The sequence below is a fragment of the Lissotriton helveticus genome, chromosome 7, assembly GCF_964261635.1.
Source record: "Lissotriton helveticus chromosome 7, aLisHel1.1, whole genome shotgun sequence".
In the NCBI taxonomy this organism is placed as follows: Eukaryota; Metazoa; Chordata; class Amphibia; order Caudata; family Salamandridae; genus Lissotriton; species Lissotriton helveticus.
Genome location: NC_136068.1, coordinates 147,348,980 through 147,375,066, shown reverse-complemented (window position 1 = coordinate 147,375,066; position 26,087 = coordinate 147,348,980). Strand labels below are relative to the sequence as shown.

The following is a 26,087-nucleotide window of genomic DNA, read 5'->3' as shown; positions in this document are numbered from 1 at the left end:
TCAGCTCGACGCGTCTTCCCAGTTGCTAGTCCGTTGGCTAGTGAGCCCTCTGAAGACGATCCTTTGATTTTCCAATGCTTGCCTGGTTGCTCAGGGCTTGCTCCAGCTTCCTTCCAAAAGAGAAGCGCCTCAGACCTTGCTGGTCTGAACTGAAGCGAATCTTCACATCCTACGTGGGTTGCGGTTACCAAGGCTTGTTGGGTCCAATCCGGATACCGATACCGCAGTCAACTAGAGCCTTCGTGGGACAGCTGGACTCCAGCTCCTGGTTGTCGTCGACACCTCATGGTCCTCGTGGCTGCAGAGACAAGCTTCACCTTTTCACCTGTTTGCATCGCGACATCACCTGGTTCCATCCTAGTCACTGGCTAGTGACCCAGACTCCTTCCCCTCTGCTTTCAGGTTCTTCAACTCCTTGATCCACCCTTGGATCCACCAGGACACTCTTCCTTCGGCCGCCTGCAGCACTTCTTTTGCAGGTCTCCATTGAAAGCATCGACGAAACCCAACACGAAAAGTTTTCCCTGGGTGAGGTAACTCGAGTACTCCGGTGCTCCCGTGGGTATTGACTATCCAAGTGTCCTAGTTTAAAGGGGTTTCACCGTAGTCCATCCGGAAGTGCCCTACAACAGTAACTTTGTAACTTCTTCGTTCTCCATTATAAGTCAATGGTAACTCGCGACTGTGTTTAGACACTGCTGCGTCTCCTACTTCCTAACCTTTGGTTGTTTAGTGTAGCCCCAGCGATCCCCTAGGCCTATTCACTATTTCTGAAGTGGTTATACCACTTATTTAGTATATGGTTTGTGAGGCCCCTAGGGCATAACTGTATTTGTGCAACTTATCGTATGCTAATTGAGTAACTTGTGATGTACTTCGATCTCTGACCTCATAAAGAGTGCAGAGGGGTTGTGTTAGAAATAAATACATATATATTTGATATATACCTTGTGTGATGTCCTTTCATTTGGTATTCAAGGGATTATAATTGGTAAAACAGCTTGCTTCACATGCTCTCTGAAGTTTTAGCCTAAGACTGCTGGTCCATGCTACCACTAGGGTAGCTTGTCTATAAGGTTGACTTTACAACCACCATCAATAAGGTTCGATTAGACTGGTGCAAGGTGCCCACTAGAACAGTGGACATCATATGCCAGGCTAACTTCTCACAACGCGAAAAATGTGGAAGTTAAAACCTTGCTGGCTATGTACTTGAATAACAGGCTGAATCAGGCAGATAAAGTTCTGAGTTAACTTTTTATAGGATGACCACTGCAATATGGTCTATAAGATGGTGTCAGTATGCACCACTACAGCAGAATCCACACAAACTTACCGTTGTTTTTGTTTATGTTGCAGATGCCGGCTTATGTGAGGAAATTTGCCTTTTATAGACGTTAAATGATTATATATGCATTTTTAAATTTTGAATATTGATTCCTGAAGAATGAGCTTGTGGTTTCTTATCTTATAATTTATTTTTACACTTGGAATTTACACATTGAATAGAAAAATGATGAGACTTTGGGACTATCTCAACTCCTATGTAATAATAAATTGCGAAGGTGTTAATTAACTACACAACAGCAACATTTAGGACGCCATAGTTGAATGGGGTGAGTTGATAATACAATAACCCCTGTAATAGAGATGACGGCAGAGACTATTTGATTAATTTGGTGATATGTATTACATGAAATCACAGACTCCTGTCAAATAAATAATTTTTTTAAATAAACGTTATTGATTTTTGTAACAAGCTTTATGTAATATGTACATACAAGTGCAATATACATTCTTTAAAAGATTAGGATAAATTGTTTTCCAGCTATACAGTCACTGAAGGACACAGTGCACATCTTCTACCAAATAACCCTGACTGGTACACCATGATATACCCGATATAACAACCCCCCTCCCCTTCCAACCACCTGGAGTAACAAAACTGAAAGCAAATTCTGTGACATCTCAAGTTATCCTCTCTCAGTCCAGGTACTGTTGGAAGTATGTACGGGGGGCAGTTGGGGCTGAGGGGGATGCCTATGAATTCAATGGTTAGGTTTATTTATATAACCATATATAACGTGAAATAATTTGGTTCATTAATTTCCATCATTCATGAGATAATATGTAGACTAAGTTCTTAGTGCAATTTATTCAGACATCCAAAAGGTGAAATTGATGTTGATGTCATCTGGTAGGATTTGAAATGTATATTTTACGGTCTTCTATCTGTGCTGATAGAGCACCTTTCACATACTATCATATGTTCAGTCCAGTCAGTATCTATGGTCTTCTGCCATAAAGGCAGCCTTCCCTGGAAGACCATGCTTAATGTGAAGATCCTTGCCCTGTCTAATCATAGCTACCATACTTATGCTACCTCATGGGAAACTGATCAGGGAAGAGTCTTTGTGGTGTCTTCTTAATCCGTTATTGAGTGTTAAATAACATAAAATGACTGTAATCGTAAGCGTGTCAGAACCCTGTGACGTTGTCAGAGGAGCATTCTTTTTCTATATGATCTCGTGCTGCACTCTAATCCCCTGAGCGTGAAGCTGTATGACTGCAAGCAGAGTAGTCTGCGTGTTCCTGCTCAGTGACATTGTCCCTGAGATGCAACTAAAGTCTGCAGAAAACATTAATACAGGTCACTGCGGTGCAGGGAGACCCCAGGTCCCTTTAGAGTGCCCATTCAGCCAAGGCAAATGATTATTGGTGAGATATGAGAGAGTCAGGAGCCCTTCATCAAGTTCTGCAAGGAAAATCCAACAGTTTGCGTTACTCCACTGTGCAGCAAGGGTTGCCCGTAGGGCCTGCGTTCAACCCGCCACAGGTGGTAAAACACTGCTGCGCACATCCTTTGAGATCGACATTCCTCCACAGCCAGCTGCATGAGAAATTTCTTGTTACCAGAAGAATGCTCTAGCACTTTCTTGAGCGAGACTCACACTGGATGGGTAGATAAAAACAAACCCTTAACCACACATCACACCAGGGGCGGCCTTAGGCATGTGCAAGCTGTGCTGTATCTCGATCTCTGACCTCATAAAGAGTGCAGAGGGGTTGTGTTAGAAATAAATACATATACATTTCATATATACCTTGTGTGGTGTCATTTCATTTGGTATTCAAGGGATTATAATTGGTAAAACAGCTTGCTTTACATGCTCTCTGACGTTTTAGCCTATGACTGCTGGTCCATGCTACCACTAGGATAGCTTGTCTATAAGGTTAACTTTACAACCACTATCAATAAGGGTCGTTTAGACGGGTGCAAGGTGCCCACTAGAATAGTGGACATCATATGCCAGGCTAACTTCTCACAGTGGCCTGTTAATTTAGGCCCGCCTCCTTTTTCAGTTCGGAAAGTGAAAAAACCGTGGGGTCATATTTGATGGCCAACTCTGTTTCTCCGAACAGATTAACCATATTACATCCTCTTGTTTCTATCTATTGAAGATAATTAAAAAGATCCTCCCATTTTTTCCCGTAGACATGGAGAAATGGTAGTTGTTGCCTTAATTCTATCTAAAATAGATAATGTAACACTCTGTATTTGGGAATTCACTAATGTCCCCAATCAAAGCTCCAGTCCTTGCAAAATGTGTTAGCTCACCTGCTTCTAAAAATCCCCACTTCAACTCCACTTCAAAGAGTATTCAGGATCTTCACTGGTTGCCTGTTGTTGGAAGGGTCACATTTAAGGCCTTGCGGATGGCGCACAAAGCACTGCATGGATCTGGTCCTCTCTACTTTCAGAAGACCTTTACATAGCATGACTCTCGAGATCACCTAAGATCATCTATAGCTAAATTAGTGGTCAATCCTAAAATAAAGAAGGCTAATTTGGGAGGCAGAAGCTTTTCTCACTTAGCCTGCAAACTCTGGAATTCTATGCCATTTTTCTATGAGATCTCAAACAAACCGAGCTCTCTTTAGGAAATCTTTGAAGACATGGCTCTTTGTCTCCAGCACTAATTAGGTATTTTCTTTCTGTTAGCTCAGCTGTAGGACGCTAATGCCAAGACGCCTCTGTATTTGCGCGCTTTAGAAATCCTTACTTACTTGAGTTGTGTGTATTATTTCTTGACTCTCTGTGTATTGTTGATGTCTAACACTCCTCTCTAATAAGCCTAAGGCTGTTCAAACAACAATACCCTCTAGAAGAGCACCCTAGGATTGTTAGAACAAGCTCCTGTCCACTTATAAGGGAATACCCGGACTCTTTGCACAGTATATTTCTTTTTAGAATGCTATATAAAGAGTCAGCTTCCTAAACCTCTCGCGTAAACAATTGTTCTAATGAATATCGTCTTCAACAATACTGTGGCCTACTATAACTGAGGCCTGAATAGCAAGGGACAAAATATCGAAAGTTAAATGCCTATAGGGAAGTTTAGATTTACTGTTCCTAACTCCTCATCTGTGTGCCTTAAAGTTATATGTACAATGTAGATCCAAATATGTAGAGTTTGTTAAAGAAAATCTAGACTTATTTACCTGTTGATAATTTACTTCGGATATTCTGCCCTCGATATTCTGTCTCATCGTTATTTTTTTATTTGATAATCAGGAGGCATACTGTCTAACTTTAAACCCACATAGATGCTAGGTTTCTCCTCTAGGTTTATGCATTTACTGTCGCAAATTCTCATTATATATATATATATATATATTCACACACACACACACACACACACACACACACACATACACACATATGTGTGTGTGTACGTGCCTCTATCCTCACATGTTGGCTACCTATCCTGCTGCTAGGTACAGTGCCCTTGCATTATAAAGAGACCCAAGATATAGCGTTGAGTGCAATGAGTGTTTGCAACTGCAATCATAAATTACACGTTTGTGTACAAAATGACACTATTCATTAAATTAAAAAAAGGTAAATAATAAAATATCACCATTTGTCTGGGTTTTCTGGTACTTGAAGTATGGTCAGGCCCTATCGTCTGCTCAGATCTCCGAATCCTGGTATCCTTTTTGAAAGACTTAATGGTGTTGCAAACATCTGTAGCTGTTTTGGGTTTTATGGAACACTTCCCATGCTCTTCAACTGTTGAGGCAAGATGACTGTCTTCAAAAGACGTTGCAGATTTTCTGCAAAAGTCTGTTTGTTCTTTACTTTTCAACACATGCCTACTATTAGTTTTCATCTGCAAAGGATTTTTCAATGGTCGAACAGTAACTGCTTCGTCGTTTTCCTTTTTTAGTTCCTCAAGTGATTCTCTTAAATTGTGTTCTATATTTACATTTTTACCACACTTCTTCATTTCTTGTTTAGGAGAGTCTTTGCCTTCAAATATTGAATAAAAGGCCCGCTGTTTTATAACTTGATCGCTGAACATCTGATCTTTAAAGAAAAACAATAAAAAAGTGATAAGAATAAAATACTCTTGCACTTACAATGTAAATATCATTTGGCTAAATGGTGACCCGTTTTCTACAATGTTATGGTTTATTTTTAAATATATAGATCGTATTGCAGTAAATATTTAAAACATATTGACAACATCGTTTAGTGGCATTGAGGCACCCAGAATAGCTCAACAGTCTTAAAGTATTCCCTATTACATGACACACAACCTTTACAATGGATTCATATTTGGACAGTAGGTTAGGGTCATTATACGCTTGATTTTTCATTTGCTGGCCCCGAAACCTCTGCACACTTTTATCATGTATACGGTTCTCTTTCTCTCCTCTCTTTCACCATCTTTCACATAATTTATTTGTTTTCTCTGACCCTTATACACTTTTTAGAACTTAAAACCTTTATCTAGTTTATGATAGTGGAAGTAAAGCTTAGAAGCAGAGCCTTAAACTTTGTTAAGGTAGGTATTGTATATATGCCAACATTTATACATTTTAATCTCATATCAGAGCCCTCTCTTTGAAGTCCAGATGGATCACGATTCACCTGTCTCTCTTGTCATGCTGTTTTCAAGATTATTCAAGAGTATGCAAGATACAGAGTGGTACAATAATTACCTATTTAAATAGACCCACACTAAGGGGTCAAATAAAAAAGGCATGGCAGGAAAGACTGTAGTCCACCTTGCAAGAAATTTTGTAGCAAGAGATTTAAAATGTTATACTTATGAAACACTTATAGACCAATCCCTTTCATGAACATACACTTAAATCCAATTGAAAGGGGGGGATGGATATCATACACGAAAACAGACTTACGAATTATAAATCCATAGATGGCTTTATTTGAGCTATTTGCCACCTAAATTTGCCTTGTTAAATGTTGGTCTATTTGGAAAATGAATTTCTCCAATTTTAATTCCCTATCTCTCTCTTTCCTGTTGAAATATTGACATGTCTCAAAGTAGACTCTCGTCCTACAAGATATGGCCGCATTCTTTAGTGAGCTGCTGCAGCAGTTCTAGCTCCGGACTGTGTGCAGTTGCCCAAGTACAAACCAAATTTGAGCATATTGTTCTGCTGCCAAGAAAAACACAGTGCAGTGGCGAATGGTGGGGCTCTTCCATGTCCTGACGTGAGCTCAGAGGCAAAAGAGTGCACGCCCAATGGGCAATTCAAAATGGTGGTATCAGAAGTATGCAGCCCAAATCACCGGTTTCACAGAGGCTTCACTGAGGAGGGAGGAAAAAGGCGTACAGGGGGAGGTGGGAGAGCGCTTCTCTTGACCTCAGCCCAAGTTAGTATTGCCGATTCGGCTGTTTTATTTCCAGCCTTGCCAGTGTTTTTCTATGGAGGCCAACAAAACAAGCACTGGCATAGCCAAAAATTCACCCCTTTGGGACCTAGTGAGTATTTAGCCATGTAGCACCCCAGGTCAAACAAGATTACTTTAGAAGCTATCCTAGAGTCATCAGTGATCATCTAACTACATTAGAAGTAATTTTCACATCATCAGACGTCATCAAGGTCTTGAAGTCATCAGCAAAGCGTAAAAGCTCAGCCTGATGAATAAAGAATGACTTGAAAATAAGTATTTGATTACTTTACAAGATGAGATTGTTCCTGGTGACTTTAGGATGAGTTGAAAATTAGTATCTGATACCTCCAATGGTACCATTTTGTTTTCAATCAGATGTTTTTCTTCAGGTGATTTTAACATGAATTGCGGTTTACTTCAATGGCATATCCACTGCTTGGTTTCAGTTTTGCTAGAACTGTTGGATGATTGCACGATCAATTGCAGATAACAGCAAAATGACATATAAGTTTTCAATTATACAGAACAGTGTATAAGTCACAGGTTATTTTTTAACATTTTTTTTATTTTTGCCATTTTCTTTTTCTTTTTGTACAAGACAGGTAAAACAAGCAACCACTGTTAAAATGATTAATGCCTAACATTATTTCCCCAAAGCCTCGTCAAACCCCTAAAGAAACTGAAGCACTTTTGAGGATCCTACACCGGGCTAGGGGCCCGCAACGTGTTATTTCCCCTTGCGCTCCAGTCTCTCCTGCAACAGTGAGTACATTGTTCGTTTCACACCTTGTACACCTGACCTCCCAGATTCCTGCCCTCCTATCTATAGTACACCTGGCACCCCAGTTACCCCCCCCCCCTACCTGCAGCGCACCAAGGAGGTACAGGTCGTCCTGCCCAGACCCAACCATGAGGAACATACTGCCCTGAAAGGCCCGGCGCACTCCTTGTACGAGTCGAACATGTGCTCATGTTAGATACGTGAGACACGGTAGGGCATCACTGTAGCCTGTCGAACAGTCAACAAAGAAGTAACGCTAGCCTTTCCACAATCTGTGGCCCAACTCGGGCACTATGACTGCTTTAAACGCTCAAACTCTGCCCTCTAACAAAGCTGGCGCCTTAGCTCCATACCTTCTAGCCCACCTCTAAGCAAGGAAGTGCAGCCTGACTCACGCTATCGGAAAGCAGGGACTGTCCGTCCGATCACATGTTAACGTGATCGACGCTCTCCTGCCTTCCCGTGACCCCAGGACACCTCCAGAGCGAAACTTACAGGTACCGGAGCCACCTTCAGCCGCCAACATCGCCCTCCCCGCAATCCTCTAGTTGATGCTGGATCGTCTACAATTTGGCTGTCTTCAAGGACTCTCCGGCTCGCGGACACCAGATACAACCTTGGTGGGTCGCGTCACCTAGCGCAACACCGTAACTAAACTAGGTACTCTCACGCCCTTCACTACCTTCAGGATGGCTCGAGACCGACCTTCCCCTTCCCCTCAAGTATTATCTACCCACCTGAAACCCCACAGCCGTAACTCCTTCACCATCATCTCCCCCCCTCCTTTCTATTAAATCGAGACGCTCTTTCAAACAGAAACTTATCCGTTAACATAGGGAAACCCTAATCACAGACATCTACCACTCGTCTGCAAATGGTCCGACTAAGATGGACCTTATATTCCATACTGAGAGACCTGATTACTGGATCTCCGTGATCAGAACGCAACTATTTGTCGCCAAAACCACATCCACTCCCCATAGTTGCAAACTTACCACTATACTCCTTTTTAGATCGGTCGGTAGAGGCTACACTACGGTGACCATCTACACCAACGGCACGGTCCTTATCCAGGCCAATAACGAGAACCTTGAAGCCTTCGACGTCCTTTTCCCCACATTAAGATCAACCTCCCCAACCCTACCTCACCACGCCGCAACCCCCTCTCCGCCCTCCCTCACTACTAACAGAGAAGACTATGATCCTCTCCTCCGTGATATCTTTCCTGCCTACTACGCCCCCCCTCGCCCCGTTGTCTCACAACGGCCATTTACTACCAATCAGCCACAACAGGAAACTCCAACCCCTCCTTCAATCCCCTCTTCCAACAGCCACACCTCCCCCAGTTACCGCCTCCCTCATCCCCCTACTGACAATACTTCCTCGCCTCCGGGAACCTCACGCCCAACAAACTTCATCCCAACTCACAGTCACTCAAAGCCTCCCCCTGTCCCTTCCCCTCCCCGTCCTCCGTCTTCAGTAACCCCCCTCCCCTCGAGTCTCATCCCTGCTCATAGTCACTCAAAGCCCTCCCCTGTCCCTTCCCCTCCCCTTCCCCCGCCTTCTCCCCTGATCCCTCAACCTGATCCCATCAACCGCACCCTGATCCCTCAACCTGATCCCATGAGCCTCATCCTGCACCTTCCCCTCCCCTTCCCCTGTCCTCTCCCCGGACCCCTCAACCCGAACCACAACACACCTGGCGCTACCCCAGATACCCCCATCCCCTCCCTCAACTCTGTGTCACAACGCCTCGTGGCTCTCGAAAGCCAGATTGTCACAATCACCCAGGGCCTACTGGAGATCCTTTCTAACCTAGGTATAGCCCACCGACCCTCCAAATGCCCCCCGCTGACGGCTCACTCCGGCAACGCTAACAGCTCTCCTAGGCCCACAGAAACCTCTAGTACCCTGCTTCACTATCCCCCCCTCAAGATCTCGCAATCCTGCCTACAGCAGACTGCAAAAACCGGAAACCCCTTCCCTAGGTCCAAAACTCATACTCCTTCCCACACTCCTCCAAACCCCCTATCAGACACAAAACACTTGACTTCAAGGCCTTTAAGATCAGCAGCACCTATGTCAGACAGCGAAGCAGTCCTACTAGCCGCCACATACAACACCCCCGCCTTAGATTCTCCCAAATCCAAAATCCAAGTAATCACAGGTCACCGGAAAGTCCCTCCCAGCACTAAACCTCAGAGATACCCGGTCCTCACCGCCATACCAAGGGAGATCAAAGATACATCGGCCAGCAATCAGGAGCAATTCTCCAATTGCTTGCTAATCAACTGTAGATCTGCCTCACTGCACGCAACAGAACTAGCTGAAGCCATCCTCACTCACGATATTGACATTGCGTTCCTCACAGAGACCTGGCTAAATAAGATATCCCCTCCCTGCCTTGACTTGCTGGTACCACCTGGCTTCTCCCTCATTACCAAAGACAGGATAGAGCATAGGGGAGGAGGGGTGGCTATCATCCACAAGGACAGCCTGGATATCTCGGAAACCACCTCTTTTGACTACGATTCATTCGAATGCCTATCCACCATCATCAAGACCAATGACAAAGACTCTCTACGGTGTCACCTGCTTTACCACCCCCCAGGTAAAAACAACCCTTTTGGAGTACAACTTTCCGACCTGATTGCACAAGGCGCACTCGGTGACTCCAATAACCTAATTCTTGGGGATCTGAATCTTCGCTGGAATGAGACACACAATCCCCTAATCCAATCGCTATCCAGCCTCCTTCATGATAACAACCTGCAACAACATTGCACCGAGGAGACTCATTACAAAGGAGTCACACTGGATGCTATCATCTCACAAAAGAAATCAATCACGATCAACCACATTCTTCCCGTCGACTGGTCAGACCACCACATGATCCTCTTTCATATCAATCACCCCAGAACCTCACATAAACCCCCCAGGCCCCCCAAATGGACAAGAAACCTCTCTCAAACACCCCTGGATATCCTGGACGATCAGTTAAGCTCTCTTGTTCCGGCCAACAAAGCGCACCTTTCCACCAATGAGCTCATCGACTGCTACAACTCCGAGCTAGTGTCAATACTCGACAAACTTGCGCCACTAAAGCTCAAAAGAAGCAGAGTTATCCCTTCCAAAACGTGGTTCAACGCAGAAAGGAGAACTCTAAGAGCCAAGGAAAGAAAGTGGAGAAACAACCCAACGGCCATCCTTTGTGATCAACTGAAAGCAGCCCGAAGGATATACAACAACCACATCAAAAACAAAAAATCCAGCTTCTTTCGCGAGGCACTGGACAAAGCCAAAAATAGACCAAAGGAACTTTTCAGCATCATCAGGCAACAAACGTCCAAACCACTGTCTTCTTCTGTGCTAGCGTCCAAAGATCTTAGTGACAATTTCGCCCACTTCTTCAACGAAAAGATCACAAAAATTGAACTTTCACTTGACCCCAACAATTCACACCCCAAGAAGACCAGTTCAGCTGCTCATCAGGCTCTCTCTCCCGGCTCTTTGAGCACCCCCTGGCTTAGCTTCCGCCCCATCCCAGACGCAGAGATAATCTTGCCGATCTCGTCCTCCAAACCATCAGCTCATATCTCTGACCCCATCCCTCCCTCACTAATCATGAAAATGAAACACTCTCTTGCACCTATATGGGACAACATCATAAACAGCTCCCTAAAACGGATCACAAACTCCTCACCAACACTCTTCAAGAAAGAGCTGGCCTCGGTGAAGTAGTTCTCAAATGGTTCTCCTCATTCATATACAACCGAACACAAATAATAAAAATCAAGAATTTCACCTCCGAAATCCAACAGGTCAATAAGGGCGTCCCCCAAGGTTCGGTGCTCTCGCCTCAGCTTTTTAACATCTATATGGAACCACTCTCCAAGCAACTCAGAAAAGCCAACATCCGCTTTCACCTCTTTCACGCGGACGATACACAAATCTATCTGGAAACTTCCTCTCTCACTGACATACATAGACTAAATGATGTCCTGAAAGATGTTCAACAATGGCTGACAAACAATCACTTGAAACCGAATCCAGACAAAACTGAGACACTCCTCATCTCGAACAAGGAAGACAACCCTCAAATCACCGAATGGCTAAAAGCAATCGATTCGCTTAAAGGAAATCTTACTCTAGCCGACTCTGTTAAATTTCTTGGCATCATCATAGACCCCAAACTAAACATGGTAAAACACGTCAAGAATGCAGCCAAAGGTGCTTTCTTTAACCTCAGACTGTTGAACAAGATCAAACCCTACATTCCTAACAAGGATCTCAAACAGGCCACTCAATCGCTGGTACCGTCAAGACTAGACTATGGGAACGCAATCCTAACAGGCATCCCGAAATCGAACTTGGCACCGATCAAAACAACACTACATGCTGCAGCTAGAATGATTACCGGCATCAAAAAATCAGGTCACATCTCCCCAGCACTCAAGGAACTCAAATGGCTCCCAGTAGAAATGCGTAGTAACTTCAGAACGGCCTGCCTAACCCACAAAGCCCTCCATACCGGCAAACCAGAATACCTGGCTAATAAACTCAAAAAAGCAGGCCAAGCCAGGAATCTGAGAAGCTCTAACTCCTTCCTGCTCATCCTACCCAAAACCAGAAAGAAAAGAACAGCGGACTGCTCCTTCACCGGAAACGCCCCCAAAATCTGGAACTCCATCCCCCCGCACATCAGAACTATTCCTTCTTTTGTGGAATTAAAAAGGCAACTCAAATCCTTGTTCCTGATCCGCTCCCTTGGCTGTGGATAACCGGGGTCAGCAAGCAACCCCTGAACTATGTGACTACAGTGAATCCCATAACCAAAGAAGCTCGGCAACTCACCCATGTTCCGCTTACAATGTCACTCATTGAATGCTTATACCTTACATATGTTATGTTCATGTTTATGTTATGGATATGTTTATACAGATTTTTGTCATTCTATTACTGTAAAGCGCTCTGCTACCTCCGGGTCTTGACAGCGCTATAGAAAACTTCCTAAATAAATAAATAAAAATAAATTATTAAAATGAACATTGACCATTATATGTAGGGTCACTGAAATTAAGTGTCAATGAAGCATGACATTATATGGCAGGATAAAATACATTATGTAACAAAAAGGAATGCTGCATATTACGTAATCACTGGAGGCATATTCTTTATCTAGCCATCTTGATATTTGATGATTTGAACAGCAAAACAATACACAAAATCGCGGAAACAAGCATTCATCATACAAATACACAAATGATGAAATATTTTATTTAATTCCCAAAGAAAAGTAAAATAACCAACATTTTACTTTTAATGGGAAAGTTGAAGCATTTCTAACTTCAATTGAGATCACCGATTGGCCATAATGTATTCTATTTGATGTACTTGCTCTGCTCTCAAAAATCAGTCTGAGGATACCAAACTAATTATTAGACTCCAATTTTGTATTGCTGTACATTTACAGAACATTTTAGAATTTTCAGTGGTACATTTTGCATTTAAATTGATATATACTTTATTATTCGGTCAACATTATTATGTTTTAAAAGCATTCGTGGACCCCTGTGTAATGTCGCAGACCGCTAGGGGTCCCTGGAACACAGGTTAAGAACACTGACTTAGGTGATTTCAAATCAAAAGCAGTATACCAAGAGACATGTATATAGAGAACTTTGCATCATGCTTTGGCATAATCTATTTTAAGTCGATTTGGCATTTCACTTACAAATGATTCATTTTCCACCTGAATATAAAAGCAGGCACATTTTATCATTGATATTCTGATAGCTGTGATGTTGTTATCCACTACTACCAGATGAACTGGTTCCCTGATGTCATAGGATTCCCACTTAGATGAAACCATGAGTGCTAGGTTAATAGACAAGTTTGCATGTTTACACTGAATGAATCTAGTGACCCTGCCATAGGAAAATAGTCCAGGTTCTCTTTCATATTTTATTACACTTTTATCTCTCCTCTGCATACGAGTGTATTTTGAGCTCTAAACAAGGAGACTGCTTTGTTCTAAAATTATTTTGTCATAGGCTACTACATCAGAGCCTAAAATATGAGTGCTCTGAGTTACCGCTGTATATTCATTCTCTGTAAGGGTATGTAAAACCAATGCTGTAAATTTCGATTTTTAAATATCATTCTCTATTTCTATTAAATGAACACATCATACTCTGGCAAAATTCTGCCTCAACACTATCGGGAGGCAAATGATTTTCCATTAACACAGATATCATGTTTACTGAACCTAGAATTTGTGTTTCTATGCCTACAGTACCATGCACGTGTTGTAAAAGGCACCCATTAAGATCTTCAAAAACAAAACAATTAGCAGTTAACAGAGGCCTTGCTGCTCCTAATAAATGGAACAATTGATGAACATTCATTGTCAAAAATCGTTTTTCATATAAATCATTAAACAATTGCACAAACAAAAGTAAACACTGTTCTGCTATATTTAAATCTTCCTGGGTAATGTTGTCATTTAATAGCTTCTAAACTGCTTTTACAAGTACGCAAAAGTGCAAATAGTGCGATCTGTCAAAAACATGTTTCAACACAGGCATTCCATAAAATAAAGTTTCGAAACTCAGCGACCTTCCAGTATGGTAGTTTAGCAACAGACCTTGGAAGTTGGCTAACATCCAGTGTGGGTTTTATCTGTTTCAAATAGAGATTAACTATGACTTTTTCATAAAAAGAGTATGAATGATGCTTATATTTTTTAGTGAACCAGATGGTCAGCAACAATGTCCCAATTTCACTACAGACATCATGCATGTACTCAATCAAAAACTCTGTGATCACACAAAAATGTTTTAAAAACATGGACAACATGGGACCTTTGATCCCTCTTACACTGAAATCAGAAAGTCCACTCTCGATATTAGCTATTGCACTGTGTCATCTGATTTTATAGTACTGAGTGTTCTTGGTGGACCTTTTGGGTTTTCAGCATATAAGGAAATACTCTACAGTGCTCTTTTCCTGAAACAGTGACTTCATCCTCCTGTGGACAATGCCAGCACCCAAACTTGCCACTAAACTGGTTTCAGTTTGAAACAAGGCAATGAGCTGGTAAATCACATATGATTGTAAGGAGTATAGTGTGGCAAGGAAAACTACAATTGTTGTGCTCCTTAAATGACAATACACTTTCCAGCTGTGCACGTTTGTTATATAATGGTTTTAAGAAATACCACATTATTGTCTTTTTTGTGGAAATCCAACTAATTATATAACTTTATTCGGCTTACTAAGCCATAAAATGCATCAGAATCACATCTCATATATAATAAAGATCAACCTTTTAACAATTCAACAACTGCATGATTCATTTTACAATATCATATCCCAAGCATGCACAAATGCAATATTGATACATTATGAGTGTAACTATATTTTTATTTATTTATAAAGTTTTATATAGCGCAGACAAGATCTCGAAGGATGTCAGAGCGCTTTACAAAAAGGATGGAAGGAGGGTAACATTTATGATATCGACATTAAGTAGGAATAAAAGCAAGAATAATCACATAGTCACAAGACGCATGGGTCCAAGGAGAGAAATACAATAAGCAAATACATAGCGGACTAAACGGGGGCACACTATGAGGTAAAGAAGAGCAGCATCCAATGATGGTCTTGTGGTTGTAGTGTCAATGTTCTTGAGCAGGTGAACCTAACCCAATTAAGGTAGGAATTTGTTCATTAAGAATCTTTTGGCTTCCAGTTTGAAAGCAGTCGTTGAGGAGATTCTGTGTATTTCCGGTGGAAGAGAGCTCCATATCTTTGGGGGGGGGGGGGGCGCTAGAGAAGGCTCGCTGGCGAGTTCTCTTTTTCCTAAATATTTGTGGTTTCAAGAGGAAAGTTTTTAGCGCTTCTTGAGGCTCTATCCCCGCAGGATAGTTTTTGCGCTTGGTACCTGTGAGTTTTCAAGTGGAGATCTTTGTGCGCCAGAACGGCAATCTTTAACTGGATTCGAGCTTCATAGAGCAACCATTTAAGAGATTTTAGTACTGGGGATATGTGCACATTTTGTTAGGCACCTGTAACCAGTCTGGCCGCAGCATTCAGAGATGCCCTTAGTGGAGCCAAGGCGTATTTGGGAAGGCCACAGAGCGTGGCGCTGCCATAGTCTAATCTTGGTAAGATGAACGCTTGAACTCAGTTTGTGGAAGGAATGGTTTGATATTTCTAAGTGTTCTCATCAAGTGATTTGTTCCTCTACACACGTTGCTGATATGATTGTTCAGGCTCAGGTGTCTGTCCAGGGTGATTCAGAGAGATTTGCCTGAGTCTATAATGAGGGGGGTGCGGTTGAAAGCCGTGAGGTGATTCAGCTATATTGTGTAATTAGGTTAAAATGGCAATGAATACATGAGATTATATCATCAATTCAGTTTTGCAAAGAGTGGAGGAAATCATCTCACCCCAACTGGTTTGTATAAAGTTTGCTAGATTTTAACTTAGGTGAATCACAGACCAAAATTAACTGAATATTGTACGACAAATTGGGGAAGTAGATGATAGTTGCAGAAACTAGTGAGCAAAATGACATTTTTGAACTTTAAATTATGTAACAATAGATGTAAAACGGAATAAAACATATATACATTTCTTTTTGTGAAAAAGAACTAATGAATCCTAGCCTAAATCCAACTAGCAGTACTTACTAATGTGCCAATGTCAGAATATATTATTGTTGGCCTGTGATAATAAAGTGTTACCCTGTATTCAATTTTTGTATCATACAAACAGGACACATAACAAGGCTGTAATGAGATGAGCTGTAAGGGGTTTTTGACTATGATAGATTTAAATGTATTCTTGTATGAGAGCTGAGGAATCTCAGTACACATAGTTTTAATTATTAAAATATCAATGTAGTCTTGTATGAGAGATGAGGCATTGCAGCATAGGTAGAAATGTAAACTTACATTTTGCTCATAATCAAAAATAGACCTATTTAAAGTTTGATGTGAGATATGCGAAAATATTGTATGCGTTAGGCTTCTTAATTGTTCAAAACACTTTTTATTAATCTTTAATAATCTTAGATGTTGCCATAAGCTCTAAATTGCAGTGTGTGTTTTTTTATTTCCTCTTAAATTGTGACTTGTCTAGCTGGATTACTTATCAAATGAATAGTTTAAACTCAACTAGAAGACAGAGGCATCTAGATTAGAATGTTCATAATTGTCAAACAAAACACTATAATCTTAAAATCCGTCCATTACATTCCCTTGTGACTCATTAGAAAGGAGCTTATGGAGGTTTCCTCAATTTTTCCAGCTCCTTAGCAGTGAGGGTCAAGAAACTCACAGTCTTCTAATAGCTTAATTACAGTCGGTCGATATGATCTTATTTGTAGCATTCTTAAAGATGGATGTAGGAGATAATAAGGCTGGACAGATGCACAACAAATTAAATAATACGATTACGAGTGGGCCTGCACCAGGCAAAAGAAGTCCAAGGCAATCTTGTAGTAGGTAAAGTCTTTATTTTGAAATAATATTCTCAGACTATAATGATAACTTCAGCTCAACCAACGCTTTTTGTTCTCCTCAGAGAACTTCATTAGGGGTTAAAATATGACTTGGCGAAACCTAGATGATAGCAAGTCAATAGGTTTCTGAAGTAAGTTCTCCAGTGTGTTGTGCTGGACACAAATGGGCTAAAGAGTGCCCAAAGCCAAAGGTCTTGGGTAGAGCAAAGTGAGTCCTCAACAGAACACGTCTTGTAAGGTCCAGAGTAATCGCTCCAGTGTATTGCGCCGGAGACAAGAGGGAATTGTCAGGGCCAGGTAATGCCCAAAAAATTGAGATCCATATCCTCGGTCCAGATGTGACAGACTTGTGGTGAGTCCCTCAATCCTTGCTGGTCCTACCGCTGCACCTTTTTCGCTTGCCACGTTGTTTGTAGTTGCCCAGGCTTGTTCGTGCACTTGGCAGACACCGACCCCTCAACTCTCGACATCTGACGTGGGACAGTTCTTGAACAGCTCCTGGTCTTCCACAGAGCTTCCTGGTTCACACAGCTGCAGCTTCAAGGTCATCGTCAACTCTCCTCCATGTCCCGGCATTGGTGGGCATTCGTCTTCCGTGCCTCCTGGTAATCCTGAGTGGCATAGACTGTCCCCTCTGCTTTCAGGTACATCTCGACTTGAAACCACCTTTGGGTTCCACCGGACTCTTTCACCTTTTCCAAAAGCTGCATCATCCTGAAGTCCTCCATTCAGTTTGACAGCGGTTTTTCTGACGCCGCTTCACACCTAGGCACCCAGCTTCCTTGGTGTAGATATCCTGGTTCCTAGGGTATCCACAGGTGAGGTGGCTCTTCAACCTTCTATCTTCCACTGGGTATCTTCAGTGTCCACTGGGAAGGGTCCGTCATCTTTAAAATTGCAACATCAACTTACCCATTGACTTGAATTGAGCACGTAGTCGTTTTCCCACTCTGCACACTGCCTACGTGGGACTCCTGGTTACTTACCTCAGGTGATTACTTGGGTCCCCAGCACTTCTACGTCTTCTGGGTACAGTCTTGACTCGAGTAAAGATTTGCACCCCACTATGTTAGAATATGGTTTGGTCTCCCCTGGCAACCACTGTGTATTTGTGCTACCTACCTGTTTTGGGTGCATTGTGTCATATCTCTGCGTAGGAGATACTGTTGTGTGTTAGTGAGTATAATACATCTTATAATATTATATTCTAATATTATAATCTTATAATACATACCTATTTTTCCAAACACACTGTGTGGTTCTTTCTCACTTAACCTATACCAATAAGATTAGATTTGGTAAAACAAGCTGCTTTACCCTCCTTCTGGACAAAGCCTAAAGGTTACTCTCCACAGCTTCCACTTACAGAGCCTTCTGATGCACAAGTTACTACTTGTGTAAAGATATATCTGTAAGAGACATTAGTTAGTGATAGATTCCTTACCTATATCCCCAGGCGTCAGACTGGATCCGGAAATGTTTGCGTAGCAGTACCCTTGCGCGTCGGTAGGCGTCGTCTGCGGCTCCGCGTCCGTCGTCGGCGGTGCCGTGATGACATCATCGGAGTACTTAGACGCCGCCTCCGCGTGCTGACGTCAGTTCTTAGACACAGCTTTTCCGCGCCAGAAACACAAAGCCATGTTAAAAACGAACACTGGTGCCATTGAAACTAGGGCCCTGAAGGGGATGACCTTAACCCTAGATATCGGTTCGCAGAACGGGGAGGATGGGTGGGTCGGTAAGGAATCTACCACTAACTAATGTCTCTTACAGATATATCGTTACACAAGTAGTAACTTGTGCATCTGAAAGAGACACGTTAGTGATAGATTCCTTACCTTAGAATAGATACCCCAGCAATACCAAGCCCGGTGGTGGGTCTGCGAACCAATAATCACACCAGAAAGTCCTGGAGGACGGAACGGCCAAAGAAGCCGTCCCTCCGGACTTGACTGTCCAGGCAATAGTGTCTTGCAAACGTGTGCAGCGAGGCCCACGTAGCTGCCTGGTAAATGTCCTGCAAGGGCACTCCCCGGCCCAGGGCAGTTGTAGTCGCCGTGGCCCGAGTGGAATGAGCCCGCAATCCTACAGGGGGATCCTTTTTAGCCAAGGAGTAACATGCCTGGATACACAAGATGATCCACCGAGAGATGGTCCGCTTGTGCACCGCCTTTCCATTCTTAGCGCCCACGTTACCAACAAAGAGTTGGTCATCGACCCGGAACTGGCGTGTGCGATCCAGATAGTAAGAGAGCGCAAGTTTTGGGTCCAGACGGTGGAGCCGCTCTTCCTCTTTAGAGGGATGCGGTGGCGGAAAGAAGGTGGGCAAGGTGATAGACTGCCCGATGTGAAAGCTGTGACAACCTTGGGCAGGAAAGATGGCCTAGTCTGCAACACAACCTTGTCCGGATGGACAGAAAGGAAAGGGGGTTTAGATGAAAGAGCCTGGAGCTCACTCACTCTCCTGGCAGAGGTGATGGCAACCAGGAAAGCAGTCTTCAGAGTGAGAAGGCAGAGAGGGCAGTTGTGAAGTGGCTCAAAGGGAGCGCACATCAGAAATGTAAGAACAAGGTTCAAGTCCCACTGAGGCATCACAAACGGAACAGGAGGGAACATGTGTGTGATGCCCTTCAGAAAACGATTTACAAAAGGGGACTTGAACAAAGAAGGTTGATCAGGCAGCCTTAGAAAGGCTGAAAGGTCAGAAAGGTAGCCCTTGACAGTGCCCAGAGCAGAGCCCTGCTGGGCAAGAGAAAGAAGGAAGAGAAGAACCTCAGAAAGAGGGGCAGAAAGTGGATCCACAGCCTTTGCTGTGCACCATGCCACAAATGTATGCCACCTGCAGGCGTATACCGATTTTGTGGAGGGACGCCTGGCTGCCAGAATGACATTACAGACTTCAGGAGGCAAGTCAAATGGCCTCAACAGTCGCCGCTCAATCTCCAAACATGGAGGTGGAGACTGGACAGGTTCGGGTGGAGGACCGTCCCCTGCTGCTGCGACAGAAGGTCCTCCTGAAGAGGCAGATGAACTGGGGGATCCACTGACATACTGAGTAGCTCTGGATACCAGTACCTTCGTGCCCAGTCCGGAGCCACAAAGATGACTTGGGCCCGGTCGCGCTTGATCTTCTTCAGCACTCTGGGCAGAAGTGGTATAGGCGGAAAGGCGTACAACAGACCGCAACTTCACTCGCGACGAAATGCGTCTCCGAGCGAGTGCCGCCTTGGAAATTCCAACGCGCAGAACTGATGACATTGCGTGTTCTCTTCGGTGGCGAATAGATCTAACCAAGGCTCTCCCCACTGCTGAAAGAGGCCTTGCGCCACGTCCGAGTTCAGACGCCATTCGTGATCCATCATGCACCGACAGCTGAGCTCGTCCGCCCTGGCGTTCAGCAAACCTGCCAGGTGTTGAACCACCAAAGTCACGCCCTGATGTTCCAGCCACTGTCAGAGGCGCTGAGCCCTGTTTGTTCCAGTACCACATGGCGGTGGTGTTGTCCGTGAACACCTGCACTACACTCCCCCGAACAGAGGGGAGGTATGCCTTCAGTGCTAGACGAATCGCCCGCAGCTCCAAAAGGTTCATATGGAGCCGGGACTCCGCCGGAGACCAGAGGCCTCTGATCTCCGCCTCTCCCATGTGGCCTCCCCAGCCCTGGAGGGACGCGTCCGTCACAACTATGTGCTCCGGTTGGGGAAGGGAGAGGGATCTGCCGCTGACCAAATCACGGTCCGTGAGCCACCACTGCAGCTGTCTCGCAGTGCCCTCCGAGATCAGGACATAGTCGGATAGGTTGCCCTGATGCTGGGCCCACTGAAACTTCAGGTCCCACTGCAGAGCCCGCATCCGCCACCGGGCGTGATGCACCAGAAGGATGCAGGAGGCCATCAGCCCCAGAATCCGCAGCGTCAACCTGACCGAGACCCGGGATAGAGGCTGAAAGAGAGGAATCAGAGCCTGAATATCCCGGACCCGCTGTCCGGGTGGATAAACCCGAAACTGCGCAGAGTCGAGAACCGCTTCGATGAAAAGGAACTTCTGAGAGGGGCACAGGTGTGACTTCGGCACATTGATGGAGAACCCCAGCTGGTGCAGAAGATCTGACGTAGTCTGGAGGTGGCTGACGACTGTTTGGGGTGAGCCAGCCTTCAACAACCAGTCGTCGAGGTAGGGGAAGACTGAAACCCCTAACCTGCGCAGATGAGCCGCGACCACCGCCATCACCTTTGTGAACATCCGTGGGGCGCTGGTAAGGCCGAAGGGGAGCACGGTAAACTGAAAGTGCTCGTGGCCAACCGTGAACCGCAGGTAGCGCCGGTGGGCCGGCAGGATGGGGATATGGAAATAAGCGTCCTGCAAGTCCAACGCTACCATCCAGTCTCCCGGGTCCAGGGCAGCCAAGACCTGAGCCAGTGTCAGCATTTTGGACTTCTCCTTCCGGAGGAAGCCGTTGACGTTCCTTAGGTCCAAGATAGGGCGTAGGCCCCCTTTGCCCTTCTTGGGTACCAAAAAGTAGAGGGAGTAGCAACCACACCCTACTTCTGGCCCAGGAACGCGCTCGATGGCCCCCTTGGCCAAGAGGGCTGTAACTTCCTCCTGCAGAAATTGCAAATGATTCCCCGATACACAGTGGTTCTGCGGTGGCATGGCTGGAGGAGTTGCCTCGAAGGGGAGGGAGTAGCCCCTTCGGACGATTTGCAGCACCCACCTGTCCGATGTGACAGTGCGCCAGTGGAGGAGGTGATGGGAACCCTGCCCCCCACTGGCGACACATGGGCCTGAAAGCACGGACTAGGAGGGTTTTGAGGCGGATGCTGCGGGGGAAGGTGTGGACTGTCCTCGCCATTGTCCCCGACCGCCGCCACGGCGGTTTCCACGGCCGCCACCGTGTTGGGTATTACTCTGCAGTGCGTGGCTGGCAGCACGTGTGGGTACACCCCTTCCTTTGCCACGAAAGGAGCGAAAGGTATCCGATTGCTGGCGCGGGCAGAGAGGCCCAAGGACTTGGCCGTAGCCCTGGAGTCCTTAAAGCGCTCAAGCGCATGGTCTGCCTTGTCGCCAAAAAGGCGACGGCCATCAAACGGCATGTCCAAGAGTGTCAGCGAGAAGTTGGCGGACCTCAACCAGGTGTGGCGACGAATCGCCACCGTCGTTGCCATCGCTCTGCCCAGTGAGTCGGTGGTATCCAGTCCACACCGGATAGAATAACGTGCCGCATCTCGGCCCTCCACAAGGGCTTGGCCGAGTTTAGCCCGTACCTCCAACGGGCATTCTGGCCGCACGTCCGCGACCGTATCCCACAGGGAGTGGGTGTAACGGCCCAAGAGGCATGCGGTGTTGGAAGACCGCAGTCCCAGACTCAGGGAGGAGAATACCTTCTTACCGTATTGCTCATACCTCTTGGATTCCCTGTCAGGCGGAGCCGACGGAAATGCGGTCTGGGAATTCGAAGCCTAAATAACCAGGCGCTCGGGGGTGGGGTGGGTGGACAGGAAACAAGGGTCGCCCGGGGCTGAGCAGTGGTGTCTGGCCACGTTCCTATCTACAAAAGAACGTTGGTCAAGGCCTCATTAAACGGCAGCAGAGGCTCAGCCGAGCTTGACTGCGGTTTAAGGACCTCAGTGAAGAGGTTAGTCCTCACGGCCGCGACGGGGAGCTCAAGGCCCAAGGCCTTGGCCGCCCGCGTCAGCACCACACTGTAGGCTACCCCTCCTCCGTAGCCACGGTAGGAGGTGAGACAAAACCAGTGTCCGGCGAGGTATCCAGACCACTGGCATCCCCAAGTTCACCTTTCCAGTCCTCCTGGGACTGACACTCCCGTGTCAGAGGGTCCTCAGACCCCTCCCAATTCTCCTCATCACCCATCTCCTGATATTCAGGGGTGTCAAAGGATGGGGCTGGTTCATTGAAGTAAAAGTCTCCAAACGGCGTTGAAAGCGGCGCCCAGCGGCTGGAACCGGAGCGAGGGAGGCATCGGGGACGGCGGCGTCCGAAGACGGCGCCGGGGGTGACACCTGAGGGACTGGCGCCGGGGAGGTCTTTAGGTCAACCAGTGACGACCCGGATCCGGAATCGGATCCAGTGGGGGCCTGCGGCGCCGGGGGCCCCGGGGCCGAAGCACCCGACGGCGCCAGGGCCGAAGCACCCGACGGCGTCGGGGCCGAAGCACCCGACGGCGTCGGGGCCTAAGCCAGACGGGTCCGCTGGGCCCGAAGGCGCCGCGGAGCCCGCCAGGGGAGTGAGGAACCTCATGGCAATGAGGAACCGCTCGATCTCCTCCGGCGTCGCACGCGGCCCAGGAACCGGAGGGTATGGGGCCGGACGCGACGCCCATGACTCCGACGGAGCCGCGTGGGCGGTGTCACCCGAACCCCTGGCCGCGTCACGCGAACGTCGGGGGGAGTCGGAAGAGCGATGACGTCTCTTCGACTTCTTGTGCTTACCTGACGACTTCGACCCTGAGGAGTGATGTCGACTCCCGGAGCTATGATGGCTCCGCTCCCGCGACCGGTCCCTCGACCTCCGTCCAGACCGGGACCTCTCGCGGTGCGGGGCCGACTGCCGGAGCTCGAGTCGCTTGCGGGACCGCTCCCGCCTAGCTTTCGAAGTTAAGGCCCGGCAGTCGGAACAGGTCTTGTCGTCGTGGTCGACTCCGAGACAGTGGAGACATCGACGGTGAGGGTCGGTGACCGACATCAGTCGGTCGCAGTCCTCACAGGGCTTAAAACCTGGCATCCCTATCGGCACCGTTCGGAGTCGAAGACTCGAAAAATGATCAAAAGGGATCAAAAAACTTTAGTCAAAAAATGACTAAGGTACCACTTTTTCCGGATCTGCGCTGCTGCCGCGGAAAAAAGAAGAACTGACGTCAGCACGCGGAGGCGGCATCTAAGTACTCCGACGACATCATCACGGCGCCCACGACGCTGAGGACGGACGCGGAGCCGCAGACGACGCCTACCGTCGCGCAAGGGTACTGCTACGCAAAAATTTCTGGATCCAGTCTGACGCCTGGGGATATTCTAAGGTAAGGACTCTATCACTAACGTGTCTCTTTCAGATCGCTTTTTTAAGCATGTTTCATTCTAGCTATATAGTAATATATTTTCAAGAAGCTGTCTTTGGGATACAGGTAGCTCGTTTACCATTCAGTACACTGGTCTGTAACTGTGCAATTAGGCTATTCTGAATACAATAAGACTCTGAGTCACTTTGAGTCCACTCTTTCACACAATGTTGGTTAGGTCAGGTCTGAGTGTTTTTATCAAAATGTGTATAGCAAATTGCACAATAGAAAGTAATATTAGGGGCTGTAACACTTTTTAAAATATATTTGTGAAGGTGATACATAGTTCTGAGCAAATAGATTAGATTCAGCCTATAGACAGCTGCCTCATCGCTCAAGCGAAAACGGATAATGAAGCAACAAATCAAGCTTTGTTGGAGTCTTCAAAAATAGGTGATAATTCACCTGTGGTATTAGTTTGATCAAAACAAATTTTAATTTCTTTGGATTCATTTAGAATTGTATATTCAACATGATCCATATGTTGTTAAAAACCAGAATCCCAGTAATTAACTAAATCATCTTTGAGCTGAGCATACATTTCACCTTTTAAGCTAGTATAAAGTGTATCCCAAATAGTGTCAATTGGATCTTCATCTTTGTTGTCTACTGGTGGGGTATCATCTGGTAATGCTGTACTGTTGTCTGAATGTAATGGGCATTGCTCTGCAGAAGGTGATGCATGAATTACTATAACAATATAAAGATAGTTATTGTACATTTAATAAGTAAAATACATTTAATTAAATTGTAAATATATTATGTGTCAGTAACCAATTACATTTTTGGTGACAGGAACTGAATGTGGCTTGATTAGGACCTTCATTTATACAAGGGACACAATTTCAAACCATATACTTTCTTGCATCAAATTGGTAATGCAAGCAGTATAAAATGAGTTTAGATTTCATACTGTACCTTTAGGGATAAAGTAATCTGCTCTGCTTAAAGTCTGCAAGGATCTTTCTTTTACTTCGGGGTTGTATACTGTATAATGTTGTCACCTTCTTCTTCACTTAAGTGTTCTGTCTGTAATCATGCAGATATGTGACCAATTCATACAATTCTGCACTTGGTAACGTGTAACACAGGACTTTGTGTGACTTCTAAAAGGCCCACTTGTAAAAGAATTCTTTTACCCTAAGTGTGAATTATGTGTGTGTTGTGTGCATTCACCACAAATGCAGGGCATTTAGGATGGGGCATGAGAATGAATAAATAGTGTCCTGGTACAATAACCTCCAAATAGTTGAGTGCGGTGGTATTGATTTGGCTTCATGCAAATCAGAGAACCTGGTCTGGTGGCTTACTAGGTGTATGTATTCTCAAACTGGACAATTTAACCTTGTAATTGCGTTAACATTACTGCACCATTTCATTCCTTTAGGTTGATAAAATTGGCACCTGTAAGTTTGGTGAAACAATATTCATCAGTAGACAGCTTAATTTTCAACGTACTGTCTCCCCATACCATGCACATCACTAGTATCATACGATGGGCTTTCGAGCCCATCATGTGATACTAGTGATGTATCACTAGTATCGCACGAATACTAGTGATACATCTGTGATCTCTTATATGAAAAGCAGGTTTGTGTAGTGTCTCTCTTTCTAGAACACAATGCTTTGTCTCTGCAGAAAGTGAATTTGAAGAAGATTTCCATAATATATTCAGTACTGTGCTAACAATAGTTTAATTACTTACAAGCCCCTTCCATTAGGGCACTGCATAACTAAATGATCAGATAAAATATAAAGAAAACATCAAGATAAAACACCCCAGATGCAGAGCAGATCAGACTCTTTGCGAGGCAGCATGTTTCACACTGCTGCCTCGCACAGAAAGAAGAGTCATCCAAAGTACTTTTGACTGCATCTTACAATGTCTCTGTAACTTGGACAATTGCTATCATCCTAATTGCAAAACACTAAACTCTAGGCAACCCAAGGCAAATGTTCAGCTGAAAGTGACTAGAGTAGAAAGTGGACTTCACTG

At 45.2% G+C, this 26,087-nt stretch overlaps 1 protein-coding gene across 4 annotated transcripts in view; it reads right to left on the bottom strand.

Annotated features, from left to right (window-relative positions):
- SYCP2 (synaptonemal complex protein 2) overlaps positions 1–26,087 on the bottom strand; it is a 2,783,385-nt gene that overhangs the window by 1,424,857 nt on the left and 1,332,441 nt on the right. For all 4 annotated transcript variants that reach the window (XM_078651823.1, XM_078651822.1, XM_078651824.1 and 1 more), the window contains one exon: positions 4,923–5,371. In XM_078651823.1, coding sequence (XP_078507949.1) covers positions 4,923–5,371 — 449 coding nt within the window. The remainder of the gene's footprint in view (positions 1–4,922; positions 5,372–26,087) is intronic.